The sequence below is a fragment of the Apis cerana genome, linkage group LG10 (genome assembly GCF_029169275.1).
Source record: "Apis cerana isolate GH-2021 linkage group LG10, AcerK_1.0, whole genome shotgun sequence".
NCBI lineage: Eukaryota > Metazoa > Arthropoda > Insecta > Hymenoptera > Apidae > Apis > Apis cerana.
The window spans coordinates 4,161,536-4,185,954 of record NC_083861.1 but is presented as its reverse complement, the minus strand read 5'-3'; the positions used below and the strand labels follow the sequence as shown (position 1 = coordinate 4,185,954).

Below are 24,419 nucleotides of genomic sequence, written 5' to 3'. Positions count from 1 at the left end.
TTTGAAGTGTACAATCGTTATAAAATATCGAATTTATTGATACTTTGTTAAAAAAATATCAAGGATATTAAGAATCCTATAACTTTTGAATAAGAATGTAACTATTACAATAATTATTGTGTATGTTTCTATCTCTGTTGATATAAGGAATATCTTATTCGAATTATCAAATATCGAAATATCAAAAACTGATAGATAACAATGAAAGGTATTAGTACGTTTAAATTCTTACAATGTTTTTCTTCTTGCATTTGCTAAAATGTAGATTGAATATTTATATAGATAAAGTGTGCAGGAAAAATGTGCTACCATTAGAAAGTGATGTACTTTTATAGAGCATCATCTTCATACTACATTTTTTCCTTTTTCTATTCCTTTTCTTCTCTTTCAATTTTTAGGGGTTGAAGTTGAATATTTATGCCGGTAAAAGCACGAGGGGAGAAATGCATTTTATATTGTTATCATAAGAACGGGGATCCTTATTTGCGATTTTTTTTTATTTCTATTCCTTCTTTTTATTCAATATCAGAAAAATACGAAAGAAGCTGATATCTTTATACAATTTTGTAGATTTTTATATTATCTCTTTTTTTAGATTTTTTTTCATTTGTTTAAAATAATCATATTAAGTATTATATTACAATAATTGTGATAAAAATATTATTGACAGAATTACGGAAATTTTCATTCTTTCTTTCAACATTTGTAAAGAAACATATTTCTTTTGCAATTTTTTCGTAAAGAAGATAAATATAATTAAAATTCGAGGAGGAAAATTTCATCGAGATTAAATATATTATTTATCATTTAATTATATTGTTTACACATTTATATACAAAGTAAAAAGATTAAGTACAATGTAAAATTACATTTTTATTGCTCTATTCCACCGTTTCATTTCTCGCAATTCCTTCATTTCTATTTTTCTCTGTTTCTTCTTGAATTACTTTCTCTTAAATTCCTCCTTAAATTCCACGTGTAGGTTGAATATTTATGTCGATCGTAAAGCCTGAAGGAGAAATGCATTTTCGCGCATCCCTTAAAACACCGACGATTATTCTCACAGAACGTCATCTTCTTATTCCTCCATTTCTATTTTCCCTCTTATTTTTTTCAAATTACTTCTCTCGGATTTGCAGACATGTAGATTGAAAATTTATATCGATGGTAAATCGGTTTTCTCAAAACAGCCATGATTATTTTCAACAGAACTTCATCTTCTTGTTCAATCCTCTTCTTATTCGTCTTTCTATTTCCCCATTTTCTAATTTTACTTTTTCCCCCTTTTTTCAAATTAAAAGAAATCTATATAAATATATACATATATCATATCAGACTAATATTAGAGTATATAATATTTCTTTCTATTATATATAAAAAATAAATCTATTTTTCATTTAAAAAAAAATCTCGTCACTATTTGGAAATTATTTTATTGTTCATATTAAAATGTTTTTCAACGATTATTTATATTGTTAAAAAATATATACGTATTTTTCTTTTCTAGATATATTTTACCATAATAATGAATTAATTTACATGAATATATCTAAAATATTTCAATGTCCTCACAATTATTTTATGTCAAAATTTTCAATAGAAAAATACACGATATGGAAACATCTTTGAAGAAAAGAAATTCAGGATCGTGAAATTTTTTACACTTTAAAATAATCGACCATTTTTCATCTCAGTATTGATTCACTTGTGCTCTTTATTGTATATCGATAGCGAAGCACGTTTCGCTATCCAGTTGTTAAAAAAACGACGCATATTTTCGATTTTTCGATTAGTGAAGGGTATAAACGGTGCTCGTTAGAACGCTTTCATTGTTCAATCGTATTTCGAAACGCGTGCAATAATTGGAAACGAACACGCGATATTTCATTGATATTTCGTAATCTGTGTTGACGGCTACAATTCTTGAGGATCTCGTGATCTTTCTCGCTTACTTACGGTCGGAGCTTTGATTAAATTCGAAGGGATCTCTAATTGAGAATTACGGGATTCGTTCCTGACCAGGTTTTAATCTCGCGCCACGGGAACGTCGTTTAACCAGAGATTGTGGTAAAAAAATTATGTGATTCCATATTGGCCTTGCTGCAGCTTTATTGAAAATAAACACGATCTTTTTTTATCTTAGATTTATTTTCTTATTTCACTTTTTTTTCTTTTTTTTTTATTTGTGAAATTATTGATTTGTTTTAATTTTGGATTTATTTTTTTATCTTTCCTCTTTTCTTATTTTTGAAATTTGAATGTTATCAAGAATATTAAAGGAAGATTTTTCTAAAGGATATCTTTCTTTCTTTCTTTTTTTTTTTTTTTTAATTAAAGTTTATATTAATTCTTCAATTAAGTTTGTAATTTAATATATATATATTATTGTTTGTAATTATTTTTCAACTATTTTATTTTTATTCGAAGTAATTTTAATAAATAAAAGTATTCATTTTTTGTGTATTATGTTATTACTATCATGTTATTACTATCATTTATTATTTAATTATTTCATCAGTGTAGAATTTTCTTTTTCTGGAATATTTTTCTTTTTCTTTTTTTTCTTTTTAAAGAATTATTTCATTCGTTTATTATCGTTTAATTAACGAATTTGTCGTAATATAAACAGTTTCGGTTTATTCAACAAAAGATAGATTCTTGATTGATAAAACAACACGGACGAATAATTATTTGTTTATTTTATTCATTTTTGATATTGTCTCAACAACTCGATCATATAAATTGCATAATTAAATCCTATTAAAATACGTTTCATCTCACAAGAGATCTATTTTTCATTTTAAATTTAAAAGGAAAATAATTATAATCCATTGTTTCATTAATATTGTCATTGCATTGTTAAATTTATATTAGAAATAATATTTGGATTTAACAGTGACAGAATATTCTCGAGTCATTATAAAATAACGAAGTAAAACGAAGTTTCTGCTTTTATGACAGTAATTCTTATTGCACACGACAAATAATCTCGTTAAAATGTAACGTGTCCAATTATTAATATATGTTAATTCAAATTATAAATATTATTATTCTCGTTTGAGGGAAGCTTTTCAGCATTATAAAGGAATATACTCTTCGCATAATCTTTCTGTATTTATCATTTTATTATCGTCGCTTTAATAATTTTTTTTTAATAATTTAGTCACGATCATACAAATATTCATTTCTCCAGTTATTTCAATTTCATTAAAACGATAATATCGTTCATTGCTTCTCTCTTTCAATACATTTACTCTTTAATACGTTGAAATCTATTTTTTGTTAATACACAGAAAGGAAAAGAACATTTAATATTTATAGTATTCTTAAGAGAGAATAATCAAATCGTTTACTAATCTTATAATAAAATTCAATTTTGTTCTATTTCTTATCCGTTTATATTTGTGTAAACGTTACACAAGCTATAAAAATTTTATTTTTATTATATAGAATGACCTAATTCCATTTTATATATTTATAAAAGTTGCTAATTAATTAAACAAAATTAAAAGAGAAGTATTCTACAAAAGCTCTTCACATTTTGAAATAACTTTTGTAACTTTCATCTTTAAATGCGAATCATAATATTCCTTTCCATTACACAATCCTGTGTCGAGTTCATCTTGCGAATAAAAATTTCCTCGCTCAATTCTTCCATTTAAACCATCATCTTGAATTACCCCTCGATTAACCACCAATCTGTAGAACGATCGTCCCTCGGATCTTTCGTTTCATTAAGCCACGAGGGCCAGTATTCCTAACTACTCGCATTTATCAGGGACGACATTTCATTCCAGCCGAGAAGGGGAGAGAAACTTCTGTTCGTTACCAAGGGTGACGACGAAGGGAACCTCGCGAAAAATTCGCAGCGAAAGCGCAAGTTTCACGCAAATTCATGTCTGTTACGAGATCCCTCGTTACAAGAAGGGAAAAGAAAAGAAAAAGAAGAAGAAGAAGAAGTTGGAATAACTCCTCCCCGGAAGTCGTTACAACGGTTCTTTTGCCGCTCCCTGTTGCGCGAGAGAGTTTTCATTTCATTCTTGAATAATCGTCCTTCGAACGAGAGAATCTTCTTCCACAAAAGTTGCTCGACTATCGCTTATCTTCCCTCTGAGGGGTCTTTGACAATGAGTTTCTTCATTCGTGAATTTAATTATCATCCATCCGTTGGAAAATGTCGGACAATAGGCTGCACAGTGGTGCCATCTGGGAACGTTTTGTATTTTAACACGAATGAAAATATTATATTCCTCGGTTTCGTTGATCTTTGAAAGTTCGATTCGATTCGGAATTTTTTAGAAAATCGTGGTAGCTCCTTCTTTTTAGGAAGAATTTTTATTTTTTGCAAAAGCCTTTTGCAAAAGATTATTAAAAGGAATTTGTTTATATTCGTGGAATATATATTAAATAAAATGGTAGAATTTAGAGCGAATAGTACAGCTTACGATATTATTTGACTTGAAAAAATTGAATTACAAGTATATTTTACGAAATTTTAATTCATGCTTCAATCAAAACTTCTCAACAAAACCTCATCGAGCAAAATCCAACGAAATCCAATCCTGCATAATACCTTTTAACGAACCTTTCCTTATCGAATAAACACTCCATGATACCACCCCATATGGACCATCTGACGCACTTCCATTATCACGAAGGCTCATCGCTTATTCCTTGCGACATTCTTGTCTCGAAATCAATCTTTTTTTCTTCTATTCCATTCCATATCTGGAATGGAAGAAATGCAGATAGAAAGAAAGGGAAGGGAAAAAAGGAATTGGCCTTAATTCGCGAACCGCAAACTAATGCAATCCTCGCGGCTCCATTTCGAAATTGCGTTAGGGTCTGCTTCCTGTTCGAATAATAAGGTGAAAACATATTCTTCTTTGCACTCATCCCTTATCCTCGTCAATATTTTGTTGTTTAATACAAGCGATTATTTCGATTCTCGCGATGTCAACTCTTTTTATCTTTTATTTTTATTATTTTGTATTATATTATATTGTTATTTCCACTTATAAATTGAGTAAAATAGTATATAATTTTGTATGTGACGTTCAAAATGTTAAGAGATTATTTAGGATAATTGGTATTAGAGACGTTTGCTATTTCTGATGATTATTTGTATTTTGATTTTTCAAGATATTAAAAGAGAAATAGATACCTCTGAATTTTATATGTTGGAAATTGTGTGATAATATCCCGTTACAAGATTATCATAATATTTAAGTTGCATATCGTAAATAAACTCAAATAGATTCTATTTATACAAAATCCGGAGAAATGATAGAGAAACTTTAATGTAAAATCCCAAATAATGAAACATTTATACCAAAAGAAGAAGAAAAAATCGATCTTCTGTACAATCACCTTCACGAATATTATATGGAAGCCAACACCCTTCGTTTCACGATGTGGACGGTCCATTTTCTCCCTCTTCCTTCACGACCCTCACTTTCATTCCCTTCTCCAAGAGAATAGAAAAAGGGGAGGAAAAAAATCGTAAAGAGATCCTGTCGATCGTTTCGTATTCTTCTCTCGATCGCTTGGTAGCGAAATCAGAGAGAGAGAGAGAGAGAGAGTACAATGGCAGTGTATTTTAGATCGAAGACGATGGACCAGGATGGACGAAGGAAGGGCAATTGCGCCCGACGAATGGAAATTCAATCGAACGGCCTGATCGCATTATTCCCTAATCTAACCTCTTCCTCTTGCCGCTTGTCACGCCGGCTTGATGGGCTTTTAATCGAAAAATGTTAATCGAAAGAGGGTAGATGGGGGTAGAGAGGTTCACCTCGCGCGGATCACGTTTGTTTAAGATTCAGATTAGTTTCGCTCGGTTTAGCGGGAAATATTTTGCGGCGAAATTATGTTACGGGGATTGGAAAGTTTTGGCAAATTCTGTAATATATCGAGGATGGGCTTTGCTCGTGAAAGATCGAAATGTTTATTTTCTTCGGCCACGTTTACTCGGTTTATGATTTTCAAAAAGTATTAGAAAGTTTTGAGTTCTCTTATTTTATATATAGGGGAGAGTTTGGAAGCGAGGAAGTTTGTTTAAAATACCCATGATGTAAGACAAATAGTTGTAAGTTATTTTGAAGAAATTTATTAATGATTTATTTTGCAGTGGTTAATTTTATAAATATATTTGAAAAAATAAGATGGAACGTGATAGCAGTTTCGTGAAAAATTATATCTAAATATATTATTAATTTTATTAATTTTTAATACAAATTTGTAGAAAAGTGCAAAAATAGATATATATCGAGTTATATTATTTAAAATAAAGACCGAGAGAAATACTTTCGCAATAAAATAAAAATAATGTTTGAAATGAATTCTGCAAAATTGATCATCTTGGATAATTGATAATCTTCGAAAGCTTTCAACTCTTTTAATCGAACTAAATCTCGTTTGAATAATTATGAAGAACAGCGTATATGGAACGTCGAATGAAATATTGAGTTGTACCATTGCTCGGCATTGGCTTTTACTACTGTTCGGTTGAGATCTTTTTATAGATGAATAAAAGCTATCACGGATATATGATATATTGGTTACGAAGAATATATATGATGAAAGTGTGATGGACGCGCACAATATTGAGTTTTATTGCAATTTAAAAAAGAAATTTCTTGAAGGAAGAGAGAAAAACGAAATGGCCACGAATACTGGTTTTTACTACTGAAAAGCCAGTAATGTTTTGTACTGATTATGTACATGATGATCGATTCTATGTTTAACAGCTTGTTGAACAGTAATTTGGATTGGATAATATGAAAAAATAATATTGTTTAAATTGCAAACATTATTATACATGATAAAAAAATATTGTAAGTAAAAAGAATAAATTTAATTTAATAATAATTTTATATATTTAATTTTTCAAGGTAGAAAGAAAGAAATTTTAGATAGAAAACAAATAGAATAATTGAAAAATGTTCAATTTGATTAATTTTATTGATAAACAATTTTTATATCACCATTGGGAAAAATTTCATAACAAAAAATACTTTTTGTAAAATCGAATGTTGAAAAATGAATTTCATTTTCTTTTTTTTTTTTTTTGTCATACATGCAATTCTGATACAGAATCTTTTAAAAGGAAGTAACTTTATAAAACTTTGAAAAATACGCGAAAATCGTTAAACACTTTTGTAACTTATGAAATGACAAGATTCAGTATAGTGTAGAACGTTTTATTGAATAAAATCAAATGGAATTGAAAATCTCGGTAAAAAATATGAATTGGAATAAAATTAATTAAAAAATTTAATAAAAGTTATAAATTAGTTTTTATAATTTTTTATAAAATTGTATAAATTATTAAATTAAATCTAATGAAAAATCTAATATACTGATATTAATTTAGAAATAATTAACAAATTCAGTTTCAGATCAAATCAATATTAAATCTTTCAATTGAAAATTTATATTTAACTTGTATTTACAAATAAATTATTTTACATAATTATTTTACATGGTAGTGAAAATCAATTTTTTCAACAATTTAAATTTAAAAATTTTAAAGTATTGTCTCTAACAACTATCATCATTGTCAGGAATAAATACTCATTTGCATAAGAATGAAAATAGAATCAAAATTAGTTCGACAAATAAAATTTATTGTAACAATTAAAAATTAAAAATAACATTCAATAACAATGAAATGCTTTTATATTTTAATGTTCTCTTTCTTATTTCAGTTTAAAGACAAGTCTCTTGGGGAAAGAGACGAGATGAAATGGCCACGAATATCGAATTTCACTACTGAAATTCTTTTTTTCAATTACTTCTAATCTTTTCTCGTTTCAAAGATATAAAACCGAATAAAATTAAAATTGTCATTTTATCTGCTCACAATTTTTTTTTATAAAACATCAGAAATCTTAATTAAGAATTAATCTAAATATATTCCTTTAAACAAATCTTCATTTATTTGTTTTTTATTTATTTGAATTACAAACAAATTAATAAATGTATTTTCACAAAATATTATACAAAAGCACGATCGAAAAATCTGTAATCATTGACATTATCGTACTCAAGTCTTCTCTTTCTTTCTCTCTCTCTCTCTTTCTTTTTCTCTCTCTTTCTTTTCTCATTCGCAAGAATCGTCAAGGAATTCCGGCCACAAACTGCCTGAGAAATAATTATCATTTTAACAGGCCAGTGGTGATCGCCATCGTCCCGCGATCTCAGGAATTTCATTAGTTTCGATAAATTCAGTCCGTCTAGCCTCAATTGTCTTCCATCATTAATTCCAACGCAACCACCGCATTCATTACTAATTCCTACGTAACACATTAATTCAATTCGTCCACTATCGATCGATCATCATTAGAAACGTCCTAATTGCCTAAAAGCTTTTCCAATTTTATTCACATTGAAAATCGAATGCAATTTTTATGCGGAGAATAGAACGAGGATGAATAATTTGTTGTAAAACTATCTTTACGGAATATTTTATCGGTTAAAGGATAATGGGATTTATTCTATTTTATGTATATTTTTATGTGTAATTTTCTATCTCAATTTGGAAAGAAGTTTCTTGGAGGAATAGGAGGAATAGAATGGCTGACGAATATAATGAGTTTTACTACTGAAACATTTATATTTGCGATATTTCAATGTTTTTCTATTTTATAAATTATTACATTAGATAAATATATGTTAAATAATAGTCTAATTCAATAATTTAGGATTTTTAATTTTGAAAGAAGATTTATTGGATTATTAGCTTGCTTAAAAAAAATTGAAAGAATATCGAAATGAAGAAAATTGTTAGATCAAAAATACTTTACTTATTCTCGATTTGAAATCCTAGAATTTAGAATTTGATTAAAAGCTGTTGTTAGTGCGATATAATTTCAATCATTCGCTAGATCCTGGTAATAATTCTTGTTAGTAGTTAGTAGTACAATGTATATATATTATAGTTCAGTTATAATAGAACTTCGTTTATCTGAAGTTGTCGGGAAACGAACAGTTTATATAATTGAAGTTCATGTAATTGGAGGTCACCACTTCTCTCCGCTTTCTACGATTTTTCGTTCAAATAATACAAATCCACTTTTAGACAAATGAATTCAATCAGTAGTTCATTTAAGTAAGTTAAGTAAATTACAGAATAGATTTCTGTATGATAATCGTTATACAGCATATTGAATTTTATAATATAATTTAATTAATGTAATAGGGCATTGAGTAATTTTGATTTTTCGAAGATTGATTGTAATCCTGCATTTAAAGTTTAATTTTTATAAATAATCTATATTATAAATTATCTTATTAAAATTTTTGTTAAAATATAATCGTTCACATATAATATATATTTGAATTCTGAAAATTATTTCTCGTAGAAAAATTCTAAAACTAATCATTTCCAAGAATTCTATATTCTTCTCTCTTTTACGCCTTGGTACCTTTGGCCAGGTTTTCCCTAGAGAAGGAGGTAATAGAGTTATCCTTCTTCGTAAGAGGGATGCGAGAAACGCAATTGGCGCCACGGTGAAATTCTATGAGAGATTGTGTTTCGAGAAAATCCATGGCCTTGGTGAGTGCCAATTGAAAGGTAGGAACTTTACATATGTACTTTATTACTAGATCCCTACCATATTATTTTATATATGCTGAAATCGCAAATTCGTGCCAAAAGTTCTATATTTCGTGTACATTAACTATGAATTGGAACGATTCTAAATTTACAGTTTTGAAAATGGAACGAGGAAGTGAATTTCTTCAATCTCATTAAAACTAGTTGAATTTGTTAGAAATAACAAATAGAGATAACAAATATTAAAAAGCTTTTTAGATAATTTAATTTTCATTATTTCAGGAAGAAAATATAAATTATTTTTATTAAAATGAATTCGCATAATATTTCTTATTTTAACATAAAATTTATCTCTTTTTCCTTCTTTCTCTGTCTATCTGCCTGTCTCTCTCTTTCTTATCAATATTATATATTAATTTAAAGCTAAAACAAATAAAAAGATTAGAATTGTTTGTAATGGTAAAAATTTTGGTATTTATAAACATGATATTTTATAAGTAAATTAACATAAAATAGTGAATCATTCAATTATCTTATTTAAAGGAAAATTATAAAATTAAAAAAAAAAGATTTTCTTAATTGATTAATATTATCAATTTAATAAATTATCACACAATTCAGCAAGTGATCTTATGTTAAATTTATGTTGCTTTCTAGCATGTGCTAGTTTGACTTCGGTCAATTTTGCAGTAAACACGAAAGCCTTACATATCCATGGGTGGTGACTTTGCACGAGCGCAACACATAGTTGTACACATGTATACTGCGTATACTTATGTACACATGTATTAAGCCCGTATATATTACGTGGTGGCTAAAGTAGGTTTACGATGAAGTTGCGAGACACGTGAGAAATATTCCAGAATATTCGTGACATGCCTGAAGTGAATTGGAGAAGATTTCGAGAAGCGTTTAATGGAAATGAAATAAAAAAAAAAAGAAAAAAAATGAAAGATGACGATCAACATCGATGATACGTAAGAATGATAATGTAAGAAAAGAACGCTGCGTTGTATATCTTTTTTTATGGAATATATTACGATGTCTACTCTTTGCTTGAATGTAATGCTGTCCTATTGTCTTTTTGCATTGATTATGAGCTCCCTTTCGTTCTTTTCTTCGTCGAGTTATTATAATATTGCCTGAAATATTATTCTTTTTAGAAAATTAAATCTCAATAATTATCGAATATAAATATATTCTAATTGGACATTTTTTATATATATATTTAGTATTCAATAATATCAAGAATTCTCTTTTCAAAAAATTCTTCAATTATTCTGTATTATTTTTTTATATATAGTAATGTTACGTCGTATTTTTCTAAAATTTCATAAATTATATTCAGGTATCATTATTATTCATCTATTCCTTTCTATCCCTTTTTCATGGCATAATTAATCAGTAATTCAGTAGAGTGTCGATACGACGTTTGATAAATAAAAGCTAAAGAAAAATATGTTCGTTGGACGAGGGAAATGGATTGCTTAAAATGATGTGTGCATATCTCTTTGTGCGAAGGAGTGACCGTACTTTAAGGGAACGAGTAGCAGGAGGGATAGTACGGTTTAGAGATAGAGAAAGAGGGTTTTAGAAGCTGAATTCAGAAAGAAAGTCGAGCACCGGAGAGCCTCGATCAAAGTAGAGTCTTAAAATGAGGAATGAGGAATTTAAAAAAAGAGAAAAAGTAAGAAATCAAGACGAAGAATTTTTTGAAAAAGAGTTTCGAAAGAAATGTTTCGAAAAATAATTTTCGAAGACAGAAGTTTAAGAAGAATAGAGGTCGAATGAATGAAATGAAAGTTTTAACGAAAATTTGGAAAAAAATTTTCGAGAAGAGTTGTTAAGATAGAAATTTATAAAGAAAGTCGAAGAAGGGGGATGAAAAAGGAAGAGTGTTTAATAAATTACTCGAGGTAATCGATAAATGATATTTATAGCAAGAAGTTTTTATAAAAAAAACTTATCTTGATATATTTATAAAGTCAATAAAATGTCATATTATTGTTAGTTCTTAAGTTAGTTTTCTAAACTAACTTTTTCAATCGTTTATTACGATAATTTTTTCGTTAAATTGATCATACATGATAATTTAAAAAATAATTATTATAAAAATAAATACCACGAATATATTTCACTTTTATTTATTCTTCATTTATTAAAACAATTAATTTTTAAATCATAATAAAATCCCAAATTTTTTTTATTTTTCAAATTATTCATTAGAATAACTTTTATTAAATTATTGTACGAGCATTACATTTATCGATATCCAATAAAACTCTTCGCGAGATCAATCCTACACGTAAATCCATGCGTTTAACATAATCGTGTTTCACGATCATCTAATTGCGCCTCCCTCACGAATTTCGCCAGAGAAAAATTTACCCTCCATTCTTCGCCTGATTTTCTACTTCTTTTTTTCTTCTTTTTTTCTTCTTCTTCTTTACGAGCCGAGACAGAGATTCGGCTTTCAGAGTCAGATAAGCCAGATACTTGTCGGTCTGCGCAAGGAGGGAATCGGAGCAAAGGCTAAAGCGACGATAAACCTGGCTTACGACAGTGAGCTTTTGCCTCTTAACTTCTTCTTCTTCTTTTTCTTCTTCCATTCTTAGCGAATAATCGCGGCTTTGTCCACGTCGTGTAAATTGTTCGTGGTTATTAACACATTTGTTGGCTGTATGTTAAATAACACAGATACTTTGTTCAACAATTTTTGATTTGAGAAAATGTTGCAAAGGGAGAGAATCGGTTGATCGAAAGATAATTTTTAAGAAATTTTATCTATTTCAATTTTGTCTAAATTTGTTACGTAAACATTGAACATTTTACTTACGTAAATATTGTACTTTATTCTTTGCAATGCACTCTTTATCTGGACAAATATTGTACATATTTTAGGTATTTACACAACTGAAATAAGGCTAGCACGAAATTTCAAATATTTAATGAAGGGAATAAAAATAGTCAATATTTGGAAAAATAATACGAAATACTGTAAAATTTCTCTTTTTTTCGCCCACGTAAAAACATTTGTACGATTTATTAAATTGTAATATGGAAATATTTGCGAAAATATAATAATATTTAATGAAAATATATATTTAACAAAATAGGATGATATTATAATAGGATTTATGATATCTTCTTAAATTGTTATATTGTATTTATATTCCTTAAAATTATTATATAATAGAGATGATGAATTATAGTATAAAAATATTTATATATATAACATGTTAATTATATATATAATAAATATAAAAAGATGTAAAAAATCGTAGACAAAAATCCCTATTTTTTTATTGCAATAATCTATTAAGATTTCTAACGAAAGCTTTGAAGATTTGAAACTTGAACTAGACTAGGTTAATTTAATGTCAATGAATAGTTCAACAAGTTTGATAAAGTCAATAAAGCGTGGATTCTCGTCATATTAGTTACTGAAGTGGAAGAATATGGTAATGGCGTTAATCAGAAAGTATATACTACTTCGTCAACTTAGGAAGATATTCTAATTATTTCAAATGACTTAAAGAATATGAAAAAATGAAATTAATTCTAAAAAGCATCATTTCTTCGAAGATAAAAGTATCATCCAATCTTCCCCATTTTTGTTCTCTACATCGCAACAAATATTCCTCATGGGTTAGAAACTTTTTCCAATGGGGCAATTTTCGTTATTTACGATTATTTTCCGGTCCTCTTCGTCGAACGAGCCTCTTTTAAAAGTTCTGATCGAGATGGAAGCGATAAAGGGCATTTTTTTTCCCTCCCCCTCTATACTCTTGCTCTATGCTCTTATCCCTGCTTCTGAAAGAAGCAATGGTTACGAAAACTACGACAGAATATCAAACAGCCTTTAATAAAAACCACGTTTATGGAAGATGTATATAATCGTTTGCAAAGAAATTTCTTATTAAGCTACACACAACTTTTTTTCCATATTATGTAGAGCAATGATTTATCATATATTTTCATCAATAACAATTAATTTTAAAATTCATCAATTCAAGAAAGGATATTGAAGGATCACTTAGGAATTAAAAAGAGTAAAAGAGGCCAATGATTGTTCATATTTTATATTAAAAAAAATAATAATTGTATTTAATGATCACGAAAAGATGAATTAAATGCACAGATAAAACCCTTTTTTGAATTGATTTTAAATTATTCCAACATTTCTTTTTTCCGAACAATACAAATAAACTATCTACGTAAAAAATTAATATCCATACATGTCTTCAAATTCTCCAATCGAAAATTAATTATAATTCTCAAAAATTTAACATTTTTTCAAATTCCTCTATTCTCTCACAATATTTCATCGTCCAACCATGAACGAAATAACGCGAACGATTTTGCAAAAGCACTATTAACATCCCTCGTTTTCTCACGGATGTTGTATCACACTTTATTAACCCCCTCAGGTGTCTTAATTAATCGGGCTTTATCAGGCGCGCCTTTTACAAGTTTCGAACTTTATCTCGTATATCGCTCGTCGCGGATCAGCACGTAAAGTTCACTTGCTGCTTATGAGAGCGTTAACCCTTGAACAATCTAGCTGTTCCTACATTTCGTAATACTGTATAGATTGCAGATTGTGTAGGCGTGCAAAATAAGAGAGAGAGAAAGAGAGAGATAGAGATTTAATTTTGCTTTAATAGTACGGTATCGATTAAACCCGGGGACTTGAACATCTCCGGGACTTCGAATCAACAATTTCCTGTTCCACATAGAGCACTTTTTCCAGTTCGAGGGAAACGTTTCCTGTTTCACGCGATTTCTTCCGTGTGCGTCACGTTATTGGATTCTGGTTTAATCGATCGTGACATGAAGTCGAACAGATTTTAAGTTACGTGATTCTCTTTTCTCTTTTTTTAGAAAAAAGTAGTTTTTTCTTTTTTTTTTTCAGTTTCATTGGTACGTTGATTGCGTAGTTATTTTGTTACTTGCATATTTTTTTTTATACATATTAGTTGTTTGTTTGAGTCATTTTTTAAGTATCGTTTTTATTTATTTATTTATTTGGTAGTTTATTTTATTTTTCATAGAGTTTTCAGTTAATTGCATAAGAAGATGCAATTTAAGATATCCCCTGATTTATGAAAAAAGATTATTGGTTGAGATAAAAAGAATCTTGTACAGGTTATATATTTTATCTGATGAAACGTATTTTCATTTTAAGAGAAAAGTTTTTGTTTCATCATCATTTTTATATGTATCCTCATGTTATATGTATATTCTATACAATATGTAATTGCTTTTATCGTATATCGAATAAAAATGTTTCGCAGATATCAATTTTTTAAATTGTGTTATATAAGTACTTTCAATTGAAGTCAGAATCTGTCGCAATTAGCTTTATGCTTTTTCTTTATCCAATTAAAAAAGGATTATCCTTTTTTTTATTATGAATTAATATTCATTATCAACAATTCATCGTACAATTCAAAATTCACAATTTACTCTATGACATTTTATATTTCCAATAATCCATATCAAATTAAAAAAAAAATATATCGAATTTATTGCATGTTTTAATTCAAACTAAAATATATTTTCCTAATGTCAGAGCAATTTTCTCGTATGCTTCAATCAATATCCTATTAAAAAATATCTCTAATATCTATAAAAAAAATTCTCCCATTTAAATTGCAATACAATTCCATCCACCGATATCACAATATCTACAATCTAAGAGTAGTAAAAAATACATAAACTACAATTCTCACTTAATCGTTTCGAAAAACGAAAGAGAGAAAAGAAAAAAAAATTCCCCGGTCCACTAAATCATCCTCAATCCCGAGCCCTACATCCTTATCAGTCGTCCAACGTTCGAATTCACCGAGTGGCGGCAATAAAAATGTAAATTTCCGGTCACTGCCCCGATTCAGAGGAACATCAGAACGTGCACGCGTGCGTGCGTGCAATTAGACGTTTAGCCGGTCACGAGAACGGCGCCTCGGCGACCTCGTTCTTCTCTTTTTCTCTTCTCTTCTCTTCTCTCCTCTCCTCTCTTTGATATCAACATACCGTGGTGGCTCGGCACGCGTTGGAATTTTTTATGGTCCCCACGAGAGGGAGAGGAAGAGAGAATGAATGAAAAGGGAGAAGGAGAATCGAAGGCCACACCCTTCGACTGTTGGTCGTTAACTATAAAACATGGGGGTGAAGAGGAGAGAAGAAGGGCGATCGAGGACGCGAGAAAAGATATAGCCTTGCGATTGGATTTGATCTAATTTGATATTGGAATCACGTTTGTCAAACCATTTCGATTTTTTTCTCTCCTTTCTTTGTTAAAGTGATTAAATCAAGAATGCTTGGATTTAATTTCTTTAATTGAGAAAGGAGAAGCTACATTTTTTTTTGAGATAATAGGGAAAAGAAGAGGAGTTTAATTTAATTTTTGAAATGGAAGGTGTTAATTCGCATTCGTATACAATAAACACATTGTTGCAACATGATAAACATTTGTTAGGTAACGATAATGTATATTACATCGTTATATAATAATGAATCAAATATTGACTCGTACTACTTGTTCATATTTATTAATGATATTATTAATCATATTATTAATGATATTACTGTAGATGAATAACTATGATTATTATTATTATATTACAATATTATTAAAATACATAAAATCAAACAAATTAGCATTCAAAATATTGATGTACTTAAAAAAGATTAACTCGTGCTAATTGTAGTTTTATTATCAAGTCACGTATCAACTTTATATACAGATAAATAAAAGTTATCATTGACATATAATGTATCGATTAGAGATAGATAAATTGTGTACGATCAAAATAGACGATACAATTCTGCTGTATAGGATAAAATTTCAAGGATTTCTAGTATTAATCCTCGAAACTGATCGATGAGGCATCTAACATAATCTTTTTTTTTCTTCTTGTTTTTGTGAATTTGGATTAGGTTCGTTTTCCAGACATTTTCGCTAGTTTACACAGTGATTGGATTATCGAGGATATGTTAGAGTTTTGCAGATTCTATTTTAGTATAAAATATACGAAATCTAAAAATCTAAAGAGAAAAACTTTTCGACATAATTTTCAAATTGCAAAATAATTTTCTTATGTAGATATTAGAAATATTCGCGTATATTATGGAAATATTTTGAAGATATTGAAGATATCAGGGGATAACGTTGTAATCAAGTTGATATTTAACATATTTCAAATTCTTAACGAGATATTTACTTCAATTAAAAACATGTGGATTAAAGACATTCATTTAGATTCTCGTTTATTTACATTTTTTCGTAAACAGAATCGATATAATTATTTTTAGATAATAATTTAATTTTTAAATCCTGAATCGCACGTATATTTGCTTCAAATAAAATTTGAAATATCACAGAAATTATCGATCTTTCAATATTATTATTATTATAATATTCAATATTTATAGAAAAAGAATTTATATTATATTAAATAAAGAAAAATAAAATAAATAATAAATCTCGATTTGTTTCAAATTAGAGCAAATTAATTTGAGTAAATTATAGATACAATTAATGTCTAATAATTCCAGTAAGTCAAAATTTAATAGATCTAACGAGATATAAATGGAAGTTCTATTGATTTTGGATTAACCATTGCAAATTCATTTCGCACTCAGGCTTTATTAATTTTGTAAACTTTCTCCATTCAAAGGAATAATTTCCACGAAAATTATGCCATCAACGAGAAAGTGAAAAGACTTGGATCAAAGTGGACGAATACCTATGAGAATTTTAAACAGCTGCTCTGCTGTGTTTGCTCTCATTTCACATTATTAACTTTACCTCTTTTTTTTCTCCCTTTTAATTTTTTATGCTAAATTAGATTCTAAAATTTTAAAGTTTATGGAAAAAACTCACCGACAAATTCTAATTTTATTTAATAAACGTTACAATCTATAGTACGTACTACATACATACCAACAAACAGTTTTCCTTTTATATTAAAATTTATTAAATATTTAAAATTATGATTAGGTAATCGTTTGATAACCCTTTTCGACCCTTTTCAATCCTCATTATTTTAATCACACTGATCTAGATACATATTTTATCTCACATGTATGTATTTCATATTAAATCATTTCAAAAATTTCCATACATGAAAATTTTATATCAAGCTACGTGCAATGAATTTTTTATTAAATTATATCGATATTATATCGATATTATTATATTGAATTATTTTCGTAAAAGGATTAAAACAATTAATCCTTCCTTTTTTTTATTTTTTCAAGAACCATCACCATTGTACGACAACAATCACTACCATGAGGAATGTCTAAAATGTAACAGCTGCGGCTTGAATCTCACAGGACCCAATCAGAAACGGGCTAGACGGTGAGTGATTTAAGCAATCGTTGCATATTAAATATTATCAAAATTTTGTGTTATAATGATAAACACAATCTATACATCAAATGTTACAATTATAATTTATGCAAAAATTATAATTTATACAAAATTTTGTATGTAAATTTTGTATTTAAGATGAATGTAATTATTCGTCATATTTTGTATTAATTAATAACTTGAGCGCATAATTTGATTTTTTTTGTAATTATTATATAATTGATTTGATACAACAAAATTTGATTTTGTTTACAGCAAAATATAAATTTATGATTCGATTCTTCTGTATTACAGCAACAACATTATATTTCATTGTAATGGAAATTGTATTATGTAAAGAAATAAGCAAATAAGAAGTTTTTACCATTATATGTTATATTCGAAGCCATTATGGTTCTTTGATTGCAACTAAGCAAAGTATTTTTAAAACGGAATATATATGTAAAAGCTTTTTACACAATGTTACATTTTAATGCAATTTCATGAATTCGCAGGCAACAATACAATTCAACAATAATATCAAAATGGAAAAATCTTATACCGTATTCACAGTAGTTGTCGTATAATAGGAAATGAACATATCTTTCGCAATATTACATGGAAATGAATCTTTATGCTTTACAAAGATTTTAGAAATGCTGTAATAAATATAGCTATGACCTAAATATTGTAGAATATGTATGGAATCGTTTAAATAAAGACAACATTGTTGGGAACATAAACCCGTTTTTTCAAATAAAGAAAATAGAATGCATGCATAAAACATGAAATGAATTCATTAGAAAATTATCGGGCAATCGAAATACTTGTTGGTGCCCAGAAAGAAAAAGGTCAAACAAGATATCAGTTATCTCGAATTAGTATTTCTTGTGATGATCACCAATAATTATTCATGAATTTATATTATGAATATTTTTTCAAAAATAAATATTGCTGGAGTTTTAATAATATTATATCATAACTGTATAATATGTTCTTGTTTTCATTCATAAAAAAAATATAAAACTTTCATCTAGATTAAATTATTAAGAAAAATATATATATATGTATTTCAATATATATATATATTTGTTGAAATAATTCCATCATATGTATTCATAAAGACAAATAATTTTCATTATTTTCATATTATTTTATCCAAAACTTTTATATGTACACGAAACATACTCTAAAAACTAAATTAAGTTAAAAAGAAAATATAAATATAATAATTCTACGTATTCTCATATTTATTCGTAGAAATAAAAAAAAAACTTCATTTCAATCGTTTTAATCAAGAATTTTATAAACAAAACACATTCGTGGGTAAATCAACAAAATTTCTTTTATCCATATTTTGTATTATTTTTAATACAGATAATGAAACTTTTCACGATATTTTTGTTATTTCAAGCTGATACAAAAGGCTGACGTTTTATATCGCGCACGTTTCACGGATTGACTTTTCCTAATAAAAATTTTTAGATCGAGGATCTTCATTTCCTCGCGGTTTGTTTTCGTTCAAAAGAATTTTTCCATCGCGAAATGTATTTCCACGTGACATGGAAAAACGTCATGGCTGTTGGAATCGGTATTCGCTCGATCGTGGCATTCCGAGATGCATTTGATTCGAGGATCGATAAAAGGAAAATTGTGTCGTGTGTGTTTTTTATTTCATGCAGATGAAGTAGTTAAACGTGCACATGTGAATAGATGCGAAGATTGCATAGAATAATAAAAAAGGTAATTTGAAATATGTTCTGGAAGAAATATTTGAGGACGATATATTTTATTTATAAATGGAAATGTAAATTCTCAACTCTTTCATAAAGAAAAAAATTGCAGCTATAGATTGTATTCAATATAATTTTTTAGTAATATTAATATTAACTAGTACGTATGGAATTACAAATGTTTTAGATTAATATTAAATATCGTTCAAGTTATTTATTTTTTTTTTCTATCTTATCTTATTTATTTTTCTATCTGGTTTTACAAATTTAAAATTTAGATAATAAATAATGCATGAATAAATGCTAAAACAAATTATTAAAAATTTAATAGATATTTTTTTGTATTAATTGTTATAAATATATATATATATATATATATATATATATATAAATATATATATATATTTTAATCGATTCTTAATAAAATAATTGATATTTATTAATTATTTTTCTTTAATCTATTTCTTCAATCATAAAGTGATAATAAAGTAATATGAAACATAATGGTTTAAGGTGAGTATCATATCAAAAGATATAAAGTATTACAATTGCGCAAATGTTATTAAATTTACACGAATAAAAAGATTGCAGTTTTCATTTCATATATCCTGAGGGAGAAGCTGTTATTTTTATTGATCGTCGACCTATAAAAATATACAATTTAATTGAACCGCTGAGATAAATATTTTCCCAACCGATATATTGTATACATAAAACATACAGTATACAACTTGCGCTATTTTTACAAAATAAACATGCATCTCGTAAGAAAAGAATAATATTTGTCCACAAGGGAATAAAATTTTTTCTAAAATTTTTTTCTCAAATATTCATAAATTCGATAAAGATAAGTAAAAAATGAAAAATATAATTAAATGACATGATTAAAGTAAATTTAAAATCCTCTTAATTTATAATAATAAAAATTATTATTACATAACACAGAGTTAAAATAACACGAGATATATTTGTATATTTCACAAAATATAAAAAAAATTCTCATCAAAATATTATATTAAATAACAAAAGACAAATCTTTGCATAGTAAAACAGAAAAAAAAGACAGCAAAAGAATTTTTCCAAATTTATAAAATATGAAATCCATAATCTGGATATTAATCCGCAATATCAAACATTGAAGATAATATCTACAATTATTAAATCTTCATTTCATCATCAATTATAAAATATTCTAAAGAGCAACGGTAAGATTACAAATTTAAGAAAAAAAAAATTGTAAAATGGAACAAACCAATCAAGAAGGAAGTTAACAAAAAAAAAATAGTATCGGAAATCAGCTCGTTATACGTATAACAAGCTCGTTGTTATTAATTCGAAAAATATTGTTCGATGGTGCGTTTATTCAGAGATACACAAAGATCATTAATTCCTTCTGTTTCACAGGTTCAAGAACCAAATACTTTGCGATCTTCACTTCGCTGACGTGGCGCTGATGGAGTGCTCGGACTTCATGCAGCAGTTGCGCAGCTTCAAACCACAAAGTTTAGGCTGCGCAGTTGCCCGAAGGAAGTCATCGACCACCTTAATCTTCCCCTTACCACCGCAAGCTTGTTCAGGTATGGCCAGCTAATTTGTTAATTTTCCAAACTACCTTGTGGCATGTGTGTCTTGTGAAATGGTTTAAAATAGCAATCAATGTAAAAAGGAAATATTGTACATATTAGAATATGTTAAAAGTTTTATCAGTGAATCAAACAGATTTGACTTTATCAAGATTTAATTTGTCATATTTTTTATCAATATCTCAAGATTTGGACAGTTATTTGAACAGGAAGTAATAATATGGAGAAAATCCTAATATTCTAAATTCCTTATCTCCTTCATACTTCCTCATTAACTCTGATATACAAAAACAAAATAGAACAGAATATATAATCACTTTTATCGTACACACGGTTCAATAGAAACACATTTAATTCAAACAGACTTTTAAATTTCACGATCCAATAAACAAAGTTGTTGTTACATAATGGTAAAATTAAAAATTATATAATAACTTTTCCATCTTATTAATTTTTCATTAATTGTATAATAAGTTAAAAATAATATAATTTATTAAATTTGATAATTAAATATTAGGATAATTATATAACGTCGAATTTACTTATTTCGAGAAATATATAAGCTGATGTTATTAGAGATGCTGAAAATTCGCGCAGTCGCCGGTTGAAGGTTAACAAGTTAAGAGACTCGAGAACGAGTCGAGAGGAAACGGAAGGAAAGAGACTAGAATTGCGAACTTTTACTAGGCGTACATATGTATGAGTCGACGCTACAGGTGGTTTCTCCTGTCTTGGATTACACGCCTTTACATTCACTGGCTTCGTTTCGAATCTAAATCGAATCGAATTAAATTCTCAAGTGTTCAACTTGTGATTAAGTTGTTGTGGTTTTGTTGGTGTACTGGTATATGATTTAATTTGTACATTTTTCTCATCCTTATTTTTAAAATAAGATATAATTTAGGAAGAAGAAAAAGCTATATATATGTTTTATCTTGGAATAGTTTATAATTAATATCAATTATTCTTAGAATAGTTTACAATTAATATCAATTATCTTAGAATTTTAGAGTTTTAGGTTTAAAATCTGTTGTAAAAATTGATTATTTTATACAATTTTTATTTCAATTAATTATATATAATTATTATTCACTTCTTGTAATAGTTTATTATTTCAAGGGAATGTTACTTTTTGATATTAAAAAAGAATTCTATGGATATTATAAATTTTTCAAATAATACAAAGGATTGTAATTTATTTCGTTTGATTTAAAACTATATCTTTGGTCATTTTTATTAATATCTTTTAAGTTTTTCAGAAGAATATATTTCAGAAATTTAATTTTTCTTAATGCAAATTGATCTTAAGATTTGAAGATAAATTCGTTATAAAATTAAGATTTATAAAATTTATTATCGCAAGTAAATAAATTTCCACTTAATGATATTGGGATATATCTCTTGATATATTTGAAGAAACACGAAATGCACGTATTCTGAAATTATTTAAGTAAATAAACATGTTTTGCAACATGTTTTGAAAGCTTAATTGAATGAGCGTGTTTCGCATACTCAAGTTATTTGTTATTTCAAGGCAAATATTTGTCATGTGGACAGAAATGGTTATTTGCTAATTGCAAAAATAGAAATGTCGTCAAACTTTGATAAAATAAATGTTTGAGCATTTTAAAGTATAATACTTTATTTATCTATTGTTTTAAATTATTTCCACTTGATATTTCAATATAGATATATTTCATCTAAAAGGAAGTAATTTTTGAAAAAAATTAATACGTTTAAAATTCATATTATAATTAAAATAAATATTAATATTTCATTTTTTAAAAGAAACTAACACAGTTTATATATGAAAAAAAAATTCTATGTCACTTGACTTAGAAATAAAATTCTTTCTATCAAACAAGTTTAATATATACACTCATCGAAACAACAATCATCGTGAATAATTTTTTAACGATTCAATAATAATGTTCAATATATTCCACATTGAATATAATCAAAAATAAAATAAAATTCAACGAAAGTAAAATAGTAAATCTCTTTCGCCAATAATTAATATTCGTTTTTTTTTTTGACAAAAAATTAATAACAGAGAAAATTTAAATAATCTGACAAAATTATAGACAACTTAATATTCCATACGTATGGGAACATTTACACATTCGTATACTTTGAAAATTTATTCTCGTATGTGTAATTAAATCGTTATTTAATTTAATACACCGTTGCTAAATGACATCCGCAACATCACCCGCGTACGAAATTAATCAAGTTTACATAAATCCATGGAAATGCGATGTTAAAAGTATTCGGTTGCAATAATACAAATATCCATTTTATTCATGAAACGGGTTCGGGTTAAAATCGTGCGTAAATGCGAAAAATCAAATAAACGTTTTTACAAAATTTTCACTGACAATTGTTACAATGGAATCCACCGAGTTCAACGACAAAATTGGCGTTAACTCGCGTGTATGCAAACAACGTGCATACATACACGTATAAATCTGTCCAGTTTTATTAAAAATCGAAACTCATGTGAAATGTAAAAAGTTTCATCTCGATGTTTTCTATTTCCGATAGAAATAAATTTTATAAATGCTATCACAAAAATCTTTAAGTGAAAATAACTTTCAATACCAACTATCTATCTGAAACAAAATTATATATTTCCTTAATTTTAAATTTTCTTAAAGATACATAAATCATTATCGATTAAAAGAAGGAAAAGTAACGAATTTAAACTTATCTCATCGGGATAAAATCCAATCCATATAATTCTAAAAAGGAGAGAGAGAAAGAGAGAAAAAAAGAAAGTAATCTAGAAGCAAACTCGATCCATCAAACATTTACTCGACACCGCGACAAGATTACCACCCCTCCATCAACCTAAAAAAAAATCTCACTGTAATTACCTTCTCTCCCATCTCAAAAGATCCAAAAAATTACCAACGATATTAGACTGCGGATGTTTATAAATGCATTTTATTATAGAAAACAGGTAAAGCAATAATGGACAAATATATATTTTATTTCCTATATTTCGCGTAATAAGTTTTGCATATTAATATTTATAATTATATGCAAAAATACATTATTATATATTTACATATGCATATTATATAATCGCATGGAAAATTTATATCGTTAGATTAATTTATTCTATCGGTAAACTCTCATATAACAGCATAGTCATGGTATACGTGTAGTCAATGCTAATTATA

The 24,419-nt window shown here is 27.4% G+C and overlaps 1 protein-coding gene across 5 annotated transcripts in view; it reads left to right on the top strand.

Annotated features, from left to right (window-relative positions):
* Window positions 1-24,419, top strand: part of LOC107995439 (uncharacterized) — a 180,051-nt gene that overhangs the window by 123,713 nt on the left and 31,919 nt on the right. For all 5 annotated transcript variants that reach the window (XM_062080784.1, XM_062080782.1, XM_062080781.1 and 2 more), the window contains 2 exons: window positions 17,825-17,927; window positions 21,056-21,228. In XM_062080784.1, the coding sequence (XP_061936768.1) occupies window positions 17,825-17,927; window positions 21,056-21,228 (276 nt within the window). The remainder of the gene's footprint in view (window positions 1-17,824; window positions 17,928-21,055; window positions 21,229-24,419) is intronic.